The following is a 15017-nucleotide window of genomic DNA, read 5'->3' on the forward strand; positions in this document are numbered from 1 at the left end:
TAAAAGTTACTGATTTGGCTGATCAGGTAGCTACAGCAGTCAGGCATAGCAGAAAATTGCAGGCTATGAAACAGACATTTTGGGGTGGGACTTTGGAATCTGCATTTTCACAAGTAGCTAAAATAACCTGGAATCACCAGTGGGCAAATGGACAAACATACTTAAGTTCTTTCAAGTTTTAAAATTCAGATTCATCCATATTTTTCTGAACGATGTTTAAGACAGAAATATAGGCTAGGCATAGCTATTTAAAAGCATAATGATTAGTGCTCACTTTGGCAGTATATTTACTAAAATGGGAACAATAAGAGAAGATCAGTGGGGCTTGTGTGCAAGAATGACACTTCAATTTGTGAGGCATTCCTTATGTAAAGTAAGAGCACAATAATTAGACTGGATGTAGTGGTACATGCCTATAGTTCCAGTAGACAAGGGGTTCCCTACCCAAGGTCAGCTTCAGGAAAAAAGCAAGTCACTATTTGAAAAACAAAAAAAGCATAAAAGGAACTAGGGAGTAGCTCAGGATGAGAGTATATCATCTAGAAGCAGAAGGCTTTGAATTCAAGCCTAGTAATACCAAAAAAAGGAAAAGCATAAGTATTCTTATTAAACTTGGCATATAAAAGAGGAAACTCAAGTGCTAATTACACTTTTAGATAATAAATATTTACAAATCTATACTGTTTTATACTTACAGTGGCTGGAAATTGAATGTCAATGTTGACATCTGAATTTTTGAAACCCAGTCGGCTACAGGAAGACCCGTATAATCTGAGAGAACAATCTAAAAATAAATATATATAAGCCATAAAGAAAAATTTCTCAATAGGTATAATAAAATACTGCTCTTTCAGAAACAGAACCATGAAAAGACCACATACACAGCAAAATTGTATGACAGGAATAGCTAGCTATTTGCTACTCCTTTAAATTTATGTAACAGAGAAGGCTGTACTACTAATAGTCAAGCTTGTCAAGTCAATTATAAAGCATGTTAGTATATCTATATTATTAAGCTCACATTTTTTGCAGAAAACTCAAGAGGTAGTGATTTTGGAGGGAAACATGAAAGTTAAGCCAAGCTTCCTGGTGCATGAATATAATCTTAGCACTAGTGAGGATGAGCTAGGAGGATCCTGAATTCAAGGCCACCTTGGGCTACAAAAAGAATTCAAAGTCAGCCTAGGTTAGAGCAAAATACTGCCTCACAAACAAGAAAAAAGGCAAGTTGAAAAAGGCACTTTTCATGTTTATAAGCCATATAATATACACAACTATTGTAAACATCCAACTTTTAGAAAGCACACATAGGTATCATTTATACTTAAGCATGTCTCAGTAAACAGTAATAATAAAAATTACCTCTCAACATAAAGTTGACTTTAAAATAAAAAATTTTGAGACAGTGTATTACTACAGACTTCGGGCTGGCCTCAAACTATTTCTTCCTGAGTGCTGGGATTACAGGTAACTGCCGCCATACCCTGTAAAGTTGATTTTACTATGAACAAAAATGACTGGAAATAACGTCCCTTTGAAAAAATAATTATGATGTCATCAACATAACTTAAAATGGGAGTAGGAACTTCCTCTCCAGCAAATGATATATGTACGTATCTTTATCACTATAGCATTTATAGCATTGCCAGTTGTCTATTATTGTATCAAAAGAACTTTTCTCATGGGGACTCAAAAAATTTAAAATTTGCTAATTCAAGTGATTACTTCAGATTAAAAAGATGCTTTGGCTCAAACTGCTTTTTCTAATAAAGTACATTCATTTTAGAGAAAATATTTCTGTCATCTTATATGTGTACATGCATATATGTAGATGTATTTAAGTATGTATATGAATATTACAAATACTACATCCATGATCTTTTAAGAATTATATGGTGATACTTTTTAAGTGACATCAACCCAGACTAAATCAAAATGATATAAAAAGCTTTCTAAAACTGTTAACCATAGCTCCACAAATACTTCTGATGCATAGCATCAGATTAAGTTATTACAATTATTTACCTAGACAGCAACCGCCAATGGGTGTTGGGTGAGAGTTTTGCTGCTGTCCAAGACTCTAAAGCTGTTGTGTAAAGTATTAACTACACTTGACCTTAAATTTTTTTTAGAGTGGCTTTAATGTTACTTTGTGTAATAATATCCATCTAAGCTGTATCTCTCATTTCCATATCAAAATCTATTACTAAATTAGCCTGTGATTCATATAAGAAAATAATATTAGATAAACATTATGCTGCAGTTTAAGGAATGAGTTACAACAGAAAGGGCAAATACATGGATAAATCCCAGTGGTTGCTGACTATTAGAAACAACTTATAAATTAGATACAGTAACCAACTATGATAGCAACAAGGTTTACAACAGAAAGGTCATATGGAGCCCAGGTAGTTGTAGTCTTTTGTTAGAGGAGAGTATGTTCAGGAGTAAAATAACAAAAATTGATCAATATTCACAATCCTAATGCGTTCAGTAATTTTGTAGTAAAAACTATTTTCGGAGGTTTTATTTCAAATGACCAAAAATTTATATTTGATGCCCACTACAGGTGTCTTATAGATGAAGGAAATCTGCCTGTGTGAAGACACTCAGCTTCAGCTCTGTGCTGGGAGAAGCTGTGATTACTACCATGGACAATAAAGGTGGAAAATCACTAACTGGACTTCAAGGATTCTGTCCTAAAGAGAGGAACATGATCACACCCAGTTGATCAAAGCGTGTCACAGAAAAATTCAAATGGCCACAGAAGTTAAACACACATGTATATTTACACATATATACATATATATGTGCCACATATATGTATATATAAAATACACCCATATTTGGGCAGTACTAGAGTTTAAACTCAGAGCTTCACACCATCTTTTTCTTTTTTTGTTTTGGCCTTTTCAAGGTTTTGTTTTGGTCTTTTCAGGGTTTCATTTCATTTTTTTTGGCCCACCAACTTCATAGCAAAGATCTAAATTTGAAATAATCAGAAGACACACATGAATTGGAAAATAAATCTGCCAGTAAACAAAAGGCATTCCAAATTACTTACATTTTTTCAAAGTTCAAGTTAGAAATGAAATTCTTTTAAGTTTATTCAAATAAAACATTTACACATAAATAATAAAACATTTAACTGGAAAATAACTCCAGAATATTTTTCTTTATGTAATTAAAGAGACTGTATCAATTTCAACAGGCAGAAAGGTAACAACATATATACACACACAGTCTCACTGCCACAGTGTCCCAATAATATATGAGACATATAACAGCATCAAAGTTCATCAGAGAATGAAATTTATAATGAAAATGGGTTTGCAATGATAGCACATGTAAAAGCCTTCTACCTTGGAAAAGACAGGAAAAATTAAAAGCAACCAACCAACCATCACCATCAACAACAACAAAAAAAATCCACTATTGTTAAGCATGTAATCTCAGCCACTGGGAGACTAGAGACAAGAGATCAGGAGTTCAAGGTCAGCCTATATTATACAAAATAAACAACAATAACACTGAAAATACAAGCCATGGGACATAGAAAATGAGTTTTTGCTTTAATTCATTCATTCATTCATTCATTCATTTGTTTTGAGAGAGAGAGAAAGAAAGAGCATCACTATGTAGTCCAGGTTGGTCTCAATCTTCCTGCCTCAGCCTCCAGAACATTAAAGGTGTGGACCATAACTGGAATTAAAGGTGTGGATCACCTAGCCAGAAATATGTATGTATGTGTGTGTGTATATGTGTGTGTGTGTATGTGTGTGTATACATGCATATGTATATAAAATACATAACCATATCTATATATCCATATATTGCTATACATCTATATGTATGTTGATATATATGGTCCTGGGCTTGAATTCAGGGCCTGGACACTGTCCAAGAACTACTGTGCTCAAGGGGAGTACTCTATCATTTGTGCCACAGTTCTACCTTATCTTTTTGATGGTTAACTGGAGATGAGATTCATGGACTTTCCTGCCAGGCTGGCTTCAAACTCTTATCCTTAGATCTCAGCCTCCTAAGTAGCTAGGATTACTAGAGTGAGCCAATGGCAGCCAGCAATAATTTTTTGTTTAGCAAATACTATTGAAATAAGACATAGTTTAAGGTGGCTACAGAGTAAAGAAATCTAGACAATACCTGGTAATTTGTGGTGGAACACCTTTCCCATCGTACTTTTAATCTCTATCCTCTGTTCCAAGTTCTCATTGTGTAATCCAAACTCCTGCACCACTTTTTCAATGGCAATGCCAACTGAATTTATCTGGGAAGGTGTTGGTGGGGGTAATGTAGTAAGCAACTCTTCTTCTTGTTTTTCCTTTTAAGACGAATGTTAAGAAAAAAAGGACTTCAAACATAGTTCTAGATCTTACCTTTCACTAAGACAATATCCTACAAAATTTTAGGACACTGTTTTCTTGGCCTGTCTTATCTTAGCTCTGTTAGTCTTCATCCTATCAAACACATACACTGTATGCACTTAGTAGGAATAGTAGAGAGTAGGCAGGAACAAGGATACAGTAGGAAAAAAGAACACTAAAAATAGCAATGATAAACTGATTATATGCTTTGTCATGGACACAAAGATACTTTACTCAGGTCCAATAAACTGCTTCCTACATACATCCTAGCACTGTACGTAAGGAAATTTACTAGACTACCCAGCAAACATAATTGACCAGTAGAATTTTGGCTAAAAGAAAATAATAAAGTATTAATGTTGTTAATATCATACCTCTATAGTAAAAGACCTATAAAGATGACAGGTAGGTAAAAACACTTATTTGGGTCACATCAAACTCACCTTGATGTTCTTCTTATGCCTCTTCTCTTTGATATGCTTATGGGCAAATGCAATGGATTCAATCAAAACATCACAGAGCTTACAGGTGTACTTTGCTGTAGGGCAATTCCGTGGTCGCTACAGTTTGAAAATATTGATAAAGAGATATATCTCCAAACATACAGGTAAACAAAACTAGTCGGAAAAAAAAGATTTTCCTTTTACTAGTATAAGTATTATTTAAATACTGTCTTGTGCCATTACTATCCTAACAGTCATTTTTAAGCATAATAGCAGTTGATACTATTAAACCACAAAAAAGTCACTTTCAACTTGTAGTACTTAAACACTGATAACAAAAATAAATACTCAATTTATTAAAGCAGGTATTTCCAATTACTACCACAGTTTGCAAATCTGGATTTTTAACTAGCAAATGTAAGCTTGAAGATTTTACCCTTTTCAGCCTTTCAATGCAGTCTCTCTTTAATCGCTCCTCAGCTTGCTGTAAGCCTAGTAGCTCCTTTGTTGAAAGTACAGATTCGTCAATCACAGGGCCTTCCAACTCTCCATCCTGCTCATTTTCCTCATTTCTAGTCCTCCGTGGCTTCCTAGGTCTGGGCCGCTGTTTCTTGTTTTCTTAAGTTAGGGGAAAATATTGTTGACAAACACTGAATATCACTACTGAATAAAAAAAACAGAACTTATACATATGAAATCATGTGATGAAATTAATGACTTCTGAACACACAACAAAAAGGGAAGTGGCTTTCCATGGACAAAAAGCTTGAATATTCTATAAGCACATTATCTGGATATATCAATTTACAGAAATCACCTTACTTTAAAAGAATTCTACTTTGAGGGGCTGGGAATGTGGCTTAGTGGTAGAATGCTTGCCTAGCATGCACAAAGCCCTGGGTTTGAATCCTCAGCACCACATATACAGAAAAAGCCGAAAGTGGCGTTGTGGCTCAAGTGGTAGAGTGCTAACCTTGAGCAAAAGGAAGCCAAGGATAGTGCTCAGGCACTGAGTTCAAGCCCCAGAACTGGCAAAAAAGAAAAAAAAAATCTACCTTGATAAGACAATTTTATTTCATATCACAATGGTATGCTTCTGAGTGTACTAAAGAAATAGTAAACATTATCCTGAGACAAGTATATCTGTATTCATAATGTACTGAATATATAGTGCATACATATTTGTTTTAATATGCCTGTATGAACATGATATTCTAAGAAAACCATGAATATTTACTTTTTTTAAAGTGAGAGATCTCAGAGCAAAATGGACAATATCATACATCTTTGGAGAATTTAGAAATTAGCCACATCACTACACGGCATGGTAAGAATACATGAAAGTTGCAAATGAAGCCTTCAATATCACAGTTGAGTTTCTCTCATTAACAGTAAAAATCTAAGCCAACATTTTATTTACCTGAGAACAACTATTTCCTATCCTATACTTGCTTTCATTTTAGCCTTTTTAATGTTTTAGATCCCCCAGCATAATGGGCATATTAAAGGCAGAATAAAAAACAAATGGTCAGTGAAATAAGTATCTAAGTATAAATTCAGTTGTTTATAAATTCTTTAAGTACAGTCTTTAGAATGACTAAATCAATCTTTTCTTTCACAATTCCAAATTTTATCCTGTGAAACAAATGACTGTAAAATTAAACTATAAAAAATGTTTTAAACAGCTTTGAGGACTTCTGTCTTCTAAGAAGTTATGAAAAATGAAGGCATTAGCTATACACATCACTAAATGATTCATTTCCCAAGTTAAAAAATTTAATGAATAGTTTTCAAAGGTTTGCTAAAAATTTTATTTACTTAGAAATAAAAACCTGCTAAAAAGCCCCACATTAGCCAATTACTCTTTCAGGGAATGTCACTAATACAACAATTACAGAACTAGCTAACAAAGAGAAAAACTAGGTGTAAGAAGGTACTTCTAAGTTGTTTTTGTTTTTAAAAAGCTATTGTAGGATAATTCAGTGTGAGACAGTAATTGTTTTACCATGCACAGCCCCTAAATTCAACCCTTTTCATGGCAGAAACCTAATAAAGAAAACAAAACAAAATAACAACAACAAAAAACCCCACTGCTTTATCTAGAACTCTGAAGGACAAATAACAAGCAAAATGTTCAAACATTGAGATGATCTGTAACAGAATATGGGACAAGCTAAAATAAATGTTTTAAAATGTGTCAAGGAAAACATAGTTACAGACAAAATGTTGGGCACAGTGTTGTGTGCTTGTTATTCCAGCTATGCATCAGTCACTAACAGGATTACTGTCTCACTGGACATAAAAGATCCTACTAGACAAAAAGAAAAAATAAAGCAAAAAGGACTGGGGACATGGTTCAAACAATATAGTAACTGTGAGCAAGTAAGTGCAAGGCCCTAAATTCAAGCCCCAAATAGCACCAAAAATCAAATAACAATAAAGTCTAGATGGATCAAGCAAATAAAATACTAAAAAACACATAGTCATTTGACTAGAAAAGCAGGCTATCTTAACACTTTTTTAAACTTCTTAAATACTTCCTCTACTTCCAGCTACATTATCACAACCTTTAAAGGCCAGTAATACATCTATCTGTTCAGAACAACCCTGTGGTGGTTTCTGCTTGTTTATTTTGTTGGTATTACTGAGACAGGATCTCACTACGTAGCCTAGACTAGCCTGGCACTCAGTATCTTCCTGCCTCAACCTCCTGAGTTCTAGGAGTAGTGGTGTTTACAACCATGCCTGTTGCAGTATGCTTTCTAATTACTCCTTCCCAATATATCTTGGTCTGAACTAAATTTTGATATGAACATTATTTTTAAAGGTGCTCCTATTCTATTCTCATGTAATTTGCTTATCTTTCTCAATCTTACTCAAAATAAACATGTGACTTCAGTGTGCAGAACATAAGTTTCTTATACCACCACTAAAATGTACAATATCCTTTAGGAAAGTTTGTTATTTTGCCAACAGACTGGTAAATAAAATCAAGTTCCTTCTCCAGTCTCTTTTCACTCTTGGTTATAAGGCTTTACAAAGTAAATGTATATGTTGTTATTTTCTAGACAGAGTGACTGCTATCTCCCTACAAACACCAGGATTGGCTGGCTATGGAAGCCATGGCTATAATCCTACTGCAGAAGCAAGGGCAGGAGGATTTCTGAATTCAGGCCAGTCTGACAGACAGGGTGAAGCAATTTTTTTAAACAAAGAAACAAAACACAATGAAGTATAGGACATGTCAAAATGTAACTAACTCCTTTGTACAACTAATTGATGCTAATAAAAATATGGGGGGAAAAACCAAAAAGATAATGATTAACTTCTATTGTGTTTGTACGGGAAGGGAATGATGGCAAAAAATGTTAAATGATATCAGCAATTATTGCTGATCTATGATTTGAGATATATAGTAAACACTTTATGTATTCTGCCTCATTTAATCCTTACCGTAATACTGACATGGATGCTAATAACTCCACTGTCCAAATGGGACAACAATTAGTAAACTTATCAAACGTAGGGGCCAAGTCAAAATAGAGATTTGAAATACTGCTTAAAATATGGGTTTCTTCTCAAATTCATCTTCTATCTCACAATATGGAAACTGAAAAGAAATTACTACCACATCCCTTCTTGAAGCACACTCAGGCCCAGGATAGATCAGAACTGCAAGGCAATATAACATCCTAAACTGGTTACACAGCCTGCAGCTATAAACTGTCAAAGAAAATCTCACTGAAAGGACTCTTAGAAGGCAAGACTGGGCATTGCTGAAAATTTTCCATAATCAGAGGAAAACTATCTGGCACCTGCCAAGTTTTTATTGCAAGATGAGTTTTCTCTATGTTCAGTTTTCTAAGTTTCCCATTTTTATTTGCATATGATGCATTATTCCACTCACAAAGGACATGTGTATTTGAGTGGATATTTTCCAGCTAAGATCATTTAATGGCATTACCCCAATATGCTAAATTGGCATCTAAGATACTTGAGGGTGAGGTAGGGGTAATACTGCACAACAGCAAAACAGGCAGTGTTTAAAGAGAAAAAAGCAACTGAAATATGGTTTTCATAGCATCTTTTTACATTATCTGACAAGACTTACTTATGGCCACAATTTTGATTTAAGGGCATTTCAGTTCCTTTTTTTTTGCCAGTCGTGGGCCTTGAACTCAGGGCCTGAGCACTGTTTCCAGCTTTCTTTGCTCAAAGCTAGCACTCTACCACTTGAGCCACAGTGCCACTTCTGGCCACTTTCTGTATATGTGGTGCTGGGGAACTGAACCCAGGACTTCATGCACAGAGAGAGGCAAGCACTCTTGACACTAGGCCATATTCCTTTTTTAAAAGGATACTTTTTAGGATTTCTAAATGTAGAACAAGGTTTACAAATTGAAGTAAATTTCTCTTTACAATAACATGTATGACAGCTTCATCTTTTCTTTCTAAGATTTTTTTCAAGGGATAGGAGCTGAAGAAGTCTTCATTTTGTTAACAATGAAAGCACACACCTGTATTTCATATAAAGAAAACATGGGTGCTTTTGATAAGACTAGGAAAATGTGTTTCTTGTTCAAATACACTTAAACAACTCCCTTAGTTATTCCTGAGACCAAACAAGAATACATATAAGAGGTGAAAGTAATTGATATCCATGTATGAAAATATAATGAAACCCATCAAAAGCTGTTTTAAAAGTGAGGAAGGGATAAAAAGTAAATGAGGGATAAATTTGATCAAAGTACGCTATAGGTAAGTATGGAAATATTACAATAAAACTTCTTTTGTACAGTCACTATATGTTAATGTTACATTTACTCTACAAATCTCTTTTTAAAATGCTTTTTTTTCCTCAAAAATTCAATTATGGGTAATTAATTTAATGGTAAACAATATCCTATGGACACTAATATAGAATAAAACACAAAAAAAAACTTTTAAAAAGAAAAACACAAAATCATAAGCCAGAAATTACCAATAAGTACTGTTTCCCCTTCACCCAGGGAGATTGATAATGGTTAGGGTGACAGACTCCCTGATTTCATTTCTATTTCCCCTTTTATCATTCTATATAAACAAATTTCAGTGAATTCAATCTTTCCAAACTGCAGCTACCTAATTTATAAAATTTTTATTCTACCTTTGATAGAACACCAGTGTTCCAACAGAAAACTCCTTCAAGTTCTTTTCACTTTAAAGATTAATAAGGCTAAGATTTTATCCCTCTTTATTATTTAATTCCTTTATTTTATTCTGTTCCTGCTACTTGATAGAAGCACTAATTCTTAATTTTCCTTAAAAAATGATCAAATAGCTCCCTTCCCTCCATTTCATCTCAGTAAGTTCTAGAGATTTTGTTTTTTGTTTTGTTTATAATCCAGCCAGAGTCTCACTATGTAACTCAGGATGGTCTTACCCTGGATCTTTCTGCCTCCTTCTCAATCCTGCCTCTGTCTCCAGAATGCTGGGTTTACAAGCAGCACAGATTCAACTTTGAGATTTTTTTGACAAAAAGGATCAATTTCCTTCAAGCATTCTACATCCATGGATCACAAATTCAAACACAATACACAAATATAAACTGTCCACTGAGATACTACGCAAGAAAAATGCCTCTGTACACCTAGAAAGTACCTACATTGCCTGAATGTACTTCAATGTAAACACTTATAATCCATTCTATATAATCATTAAAAGAAGTGTTTAGCCAGCAAAAGCTGTTTTCTAAGTATAATTTTCATAGTAAATACTATTTCATTTTTCCCCATCCAATTTATGGCTTTATTATACTTCAGAAAATATACCATTAGATTAAAAAATAACTTTCTTGTTTCAAGAAATCATTACAGTATTGAAAATGTCTATTTTGCACCTTTTAGAAAAAGACATAAATCACTTTGAGTCAATTATTAAAACGCATGTGAAGTCACTTAGAAATGGATTTTCATTTTATTTTATTTATTTATTTATTTTTTTGGCCAGTCCTGGGCCTTGGACTCAGGGCCTGAGCACTGTCCCTGGCTTCTTCCCGCTCAAGGCTAGCACTCTGCCACTTGAGCCACAGCGCCGCTTCTGGCCGTTTTCTGTATATGTGGTGCTGGGGAATCGAACCTAGGGCCTCGTGTATCCGAGGCAGGCACTCTTGCCACTAGGCTACATCCCCAGCCCGGATTTTCATTTTATTAAAAGTAAACAGCAAGTCTTTTCTCTGTATTCTAATTTTCTAAATTTGTGTTTCGCAACTTCCTGTTATGCTAAGCTTTCCCTCAAGTCCAGGTCTTGTACCAGCTTGGTAAACACTCTACCACGAAACTATATAACCACAGCTTCCCTTTGTTCTGTTTTGTTTTGAGAAAGGGTCTAGGTACAAAGCCCAGACTTGCCTGGAAATACTGGACTCAAGTGACCCTCCTTACCTCAGCAACTACTCATGGGAATAGAGGCAGACAGTTTACTGCTCTCTTGAAAAAAACAAAAACTTAAAATTATTCTGCTCTAGAGATATCTATTCAGGTGTGAGAAATATATGCATCTACATTGTTTTTGGATCAAATAAGTTTTTTTAAGTTTTATATTCTATCACTTACATTATGGAAACACCATTTAAATAAAAACTTAGAAAATGCACACACACACTACTCAGAAATTACTATACAGCAACTACAGGTATATGACCACCCTCTTCCACAAAATCATGTGTTCACCAAAATAAAATCAGACTCACCCTACCAAAGTATAATTTTTTTTGAGAGAGGGTGTCAAGTTTCAATATATAGACCAAGCTGGCCTACAACCCATCTCACTCTTCCAAGGGTTAAGAGGCATGTGCCACCATGCCTGACTTAAAATATTCTTTTGTTATTTTGTTTTTTTTTTTTCAGTACTCAGGATCTTAGATTGCTAAACAGATGATCTATCGCTTGAGGCATGTCCTCACCCTTGTTTACTCTAGAATTTTTCAGATGGAATCTCCAGGAATTTCATCTTTGCTGAAGACCAGTCTTAGATTTCAATCCTTCTACCTATGTCTCTCTCTTAGCTGGAATTAAAAACATGAAGTACCATGCAGGGTTGCTAAAACAAATATCTGAAGCGACAAGTATATAAAATGTGCTGAAGTTTGCCCAAAGGGTAATCTCAAAGTAATTACTTTAAATGCAAGGCTCATTGATGAAAATAATAAAACGTTTGCATAAAAAACAGAATTTGGTATTTCTGGCTTTGAGGCAACCTGATGAGTTGGAACACATTACCAGGACTTCCTGCTTCCAATTCTGACATGGTGTCTAGGCTTGTTAGGTCTTTATGAAACAGTGGTCTTACAGTTCTGCAGCCTCTTCCTTCTTGCCACCTGTAACGTTCATCACTTTCTTGAAAGGAGTCTTTTCTTGGTCGGCTTATGATGGGAATTCTAGGTCCAATTTTGAATTCCCTCCAACTGTCTGAATTACCAGTAAGTTCATCAGACAACCACCTTCTACTTTGGTCTTTGTGGTTGTCATTCATCCAAGCAGGTTGACTGTAAATTGGGTTTTTAAATGCATATGGATTGCTGGAAACAGCATATGGTCCTTTTCTAGGGGTATTCCCATAGTTCCCGGGTGTTATCTTTTTTTTTGGAAGGCTCTTTTCCATTTTACTGCTATGGCCTTTAGCATAATCATCCATTATTAAATAATCTTGTTGGGGATGACCCCTTCTGAAATCTTCATCATCAATAGTTCCTCGGTCTTTAGTGCGCTTCACAAAGTAAGGTTTTGTTGCATCTCCCATGGTCTTGTACTTCAACTTTCTTACTTTGCGCCTGAAAGAAGATGATTTAAGGAAACATGTTATAACACATGACATGTACACAAAATATTACGTTTACAACATGAATTTTAAAAAATCACTTAAGAAATTGCTTTCCGTTTTGTTTTGTACTGGTCCTAGGGCTTCAATTCGGGGCCTAGGAGCTGTCCAGGAAGCCGTCCTGGGAGCTTTTTTCCACTCAAGGCTGGCCTACCTCTTGAGCCACAGCTCCACTTCCACCTTTTTCTGGTTAATAAAATAAGTCTCACAGACTTTCCTGCCTGAGCCGGCTTTGAACCAAATCCTCAGTTATCAACCTCCCGAGTAGCTAGCTAGTATCCTATTTTTAAAAAATAAATTTTCTATCACATCTCTAATAGTATATGGCTCTAGAGAGGTTCAGGAAGCTTAATCCTGTAATGACATGGAAATGAGTACTTACTATTTAGCATCCAGATTAAATCTGTGAATGAGAAGCTTCTATAATCTGGAGAACTGAAGGGCAGTCTTTTTCCCAGACCAAGCTTTTTTATCTACACAGTATAGAGCTGTATACAAAAGCGTCCCCTTTCCGAGTAAACATTCTGAGATGATACTATTACAAAACGTGCTGAACAGTCTTCCTTCAGAAGTTGGCTATTAGTTTTTTAAGTGGGACACAAAGTAATCGAAACTTTGAGGTGAGCTGACTACATTTCCGCTCAACTCCAGTTCGCTTTCACTTTCCAAACCACCAGCTCAGGTCGCTGGGCTCGCGACCCAGACAACACTCAATCCGACCGGGAGAACGCGCCGGCTAAACCATCCCATCTCTCGTTCTCCGACGCCAGAGGCTTCCAGTTAGGTCGCAAGCAATAGTTCACAGCAAAACGACCCTTCTTTCCGAGCCTGGTCCCACTGCCCCACCCCCCGACCGGCCTCAGTTTCCACCCTGGGCGCTACCAGACGCGGAGGAGGCGTCCCCGGCTCTCCCGGCCACCGAGCCGCCCCAGCGAGGGGGGGTGGTGGTGGGGAACCAAGAACCAGGAAGTGACCTGCCACCTCGGAGGGGTTCCGGGGTTCCCCAATCGGCGAAGGGGCCGAGGGAGCGCCGCTTCCCAAATCCCTTCCTCAGCCCCGGCAGAGTCCTGACACAAAGTAAGGAGGCGGACCCAAACCCGGAAGGTCAGTCTCCACCGGCCCTGGGGGTTCGGGGTCACTGAAACCGGGTCGCGGAGGCCAGTGGGGGATGGAGCCAACGTACCTCCGAGGGCAGGCCCGACCTCCGACTGCGGAGACCAGGAAACCCACCGGAGCCCCAGTCCGGCGGCGAGTCTGTGAGGGAGGCAAGGAGAAGGCGTCCCAGAGCACTCACACCACCTCAGCCGAGGTCCTCCGCCGAGGGCCCCCCCCCCCTCACCTCTTCCTGTCCCGGCTGGGCTCCCTCTCCGTGTTTTCCTTCGGCCCCACTTCCGGCGCTCAGCGCTGTCTCATTGTGCGCGATTGGGAGCCCGCGGTGCCCCCGCCCCGGCGTTCCGCCGCACACGCCGGAAACGCGCGCTGCTCCCGGAGGGCTGCGCGCTGCCTCGCCCCGCCTGCCGCGCTCCCGGCCCCGCCCCCAGCACTCCAGACCCCGCCCCCAGCGCTCCAGGCCCCGCCCCATGTCCCCGGCCACCACCGCGCTCCCGGCCCGCCCCTCCAATGCAAGGCCTCGGGAGGGAGCTTGGCTGTCTTTGGTCTGTGAGTCTCTGGCCTTGGGTGCCACCGTGGGCTTCGGTAGCTCACAGCGCGGGAGAAGCAACCGCCTTTGACTTCTGGATTACTAGTTGCCTCGTAGGGAGCAGCCAGACTCTGTGGCTGCCTTTCTGATTACGCAGGAGAGGGACTGAACCTTTCCTTGAGACCTTGCTTGCTCCCCTTGTAGCAAGGCCCACGGTGTAAACTAAATTGCAATGAAGACACAAGAAGGGTTGGGCTTTGCTTTTTTCTTTCTTTCTTTCTTTCTTTTTTTTTCAGATCGTGTGCAAGTTGGTTTCACTTTGAAGGAAAGTTGTATGGAATCAAATTGGATTGATTAATTTCGTTTTCGTTGTGTTCCTCCCTCAGGGTCTCTGTAACCCAAGCTGGCCTGAGCCTAGGAGCTCTGCACCACTATGCCCAGCTTGGTTGGTGGGTTTTTCTTTTTCTTTTTCTTTTTTTCCTTTTTCTTTCTTTCTTTCTTTCTTTTTTTTTTTTGCCAGTCCTGGGGCATGAACTCCAAGGTTGGGACCTTGCCCCTGCTCTTCTTTTGCTCAAGGCTAGCGTTCTGCCATTTGAGCCACAGTTCCATTTCTGGCTTTTTCTGAGTAGTTTATTGGAGATGAGAGTTTCAGGGTCTTTCTTTTTTTTTATTTGTTTATTAATTGAACACAAA

At 37.7% G+C, this 15017-nt stretch overlaps 1 protein-coding gene and 1 non-coding gene across 5 annotated transcripts in view; one reads left to right on the forward strand and one right to left on the reverse strand.

The window, feature by feature from the left end:
• Nucleotides 1–14099, reverse strand: part of Tut7 (terminal uridylyl transferase 7) — a 73781-nt gene extending 59682 nt beyond the window's left edge. Inside the window, exons 1-6 of one of the 4 annotated variants that reach the window (XM_048330764.1) lie at nt 13869–14099; nt 12088–12638; nt 5265–5446; nt 4829–4945; nt 4165–4342; nt 696–784 (exon numbers count right to left, since the gene is read on the reverse strand). In XM_048330764.1, coding sequence (XP_048186721.1) covers nt 696–784; nt 4165–4342; nt 4829–4945; nt 5265–5446; nt 12088–12607 — 1086 coding nt within the window. In that variant the 5' untranslated portion in view covers nt 12608–12638; nt 13869–14099. Of the gene's footprint in view, nt 1–695; nt 785–4164; nt 4343–4828; nt 4946–5264; nt 5447–12087; nt 12639–13067; nt 13451–13868 lie in introns of those variants that run through there. The other 3 variants (XM_048330783.1, XM_048330775.1, XM_048330770.1) reach the window with 3 other exon arrangements.
• On the forward strand, nt 267–372 carry LOC125341372. Its single transcript, XR_007208961.1, has one exon. It is a non-coding gene; the product is annotated as a U6 spliceosomal RNA (small nuclear RNA).
• Nucleotides 14100–15017: the final 918 nt, after the last annotated feature.

The sequence above is a fragment of the Perognathus longimembris genome, chromosome 1 (assembly GCF_023159225.1).
Source record: "Perognathus longimembris pacificus isolate PPM17 chromosome 1, ASM2315922v1, whole genome shotgun sequence".
In the NCBI taxonomy this organism is placed as follows: domain Eukaryota; kingdom Metazoa; phylum Chordata; class Mammalia; order Rodentia; family Heteromyidae; genus Perognathus; species Perognathus longimembris.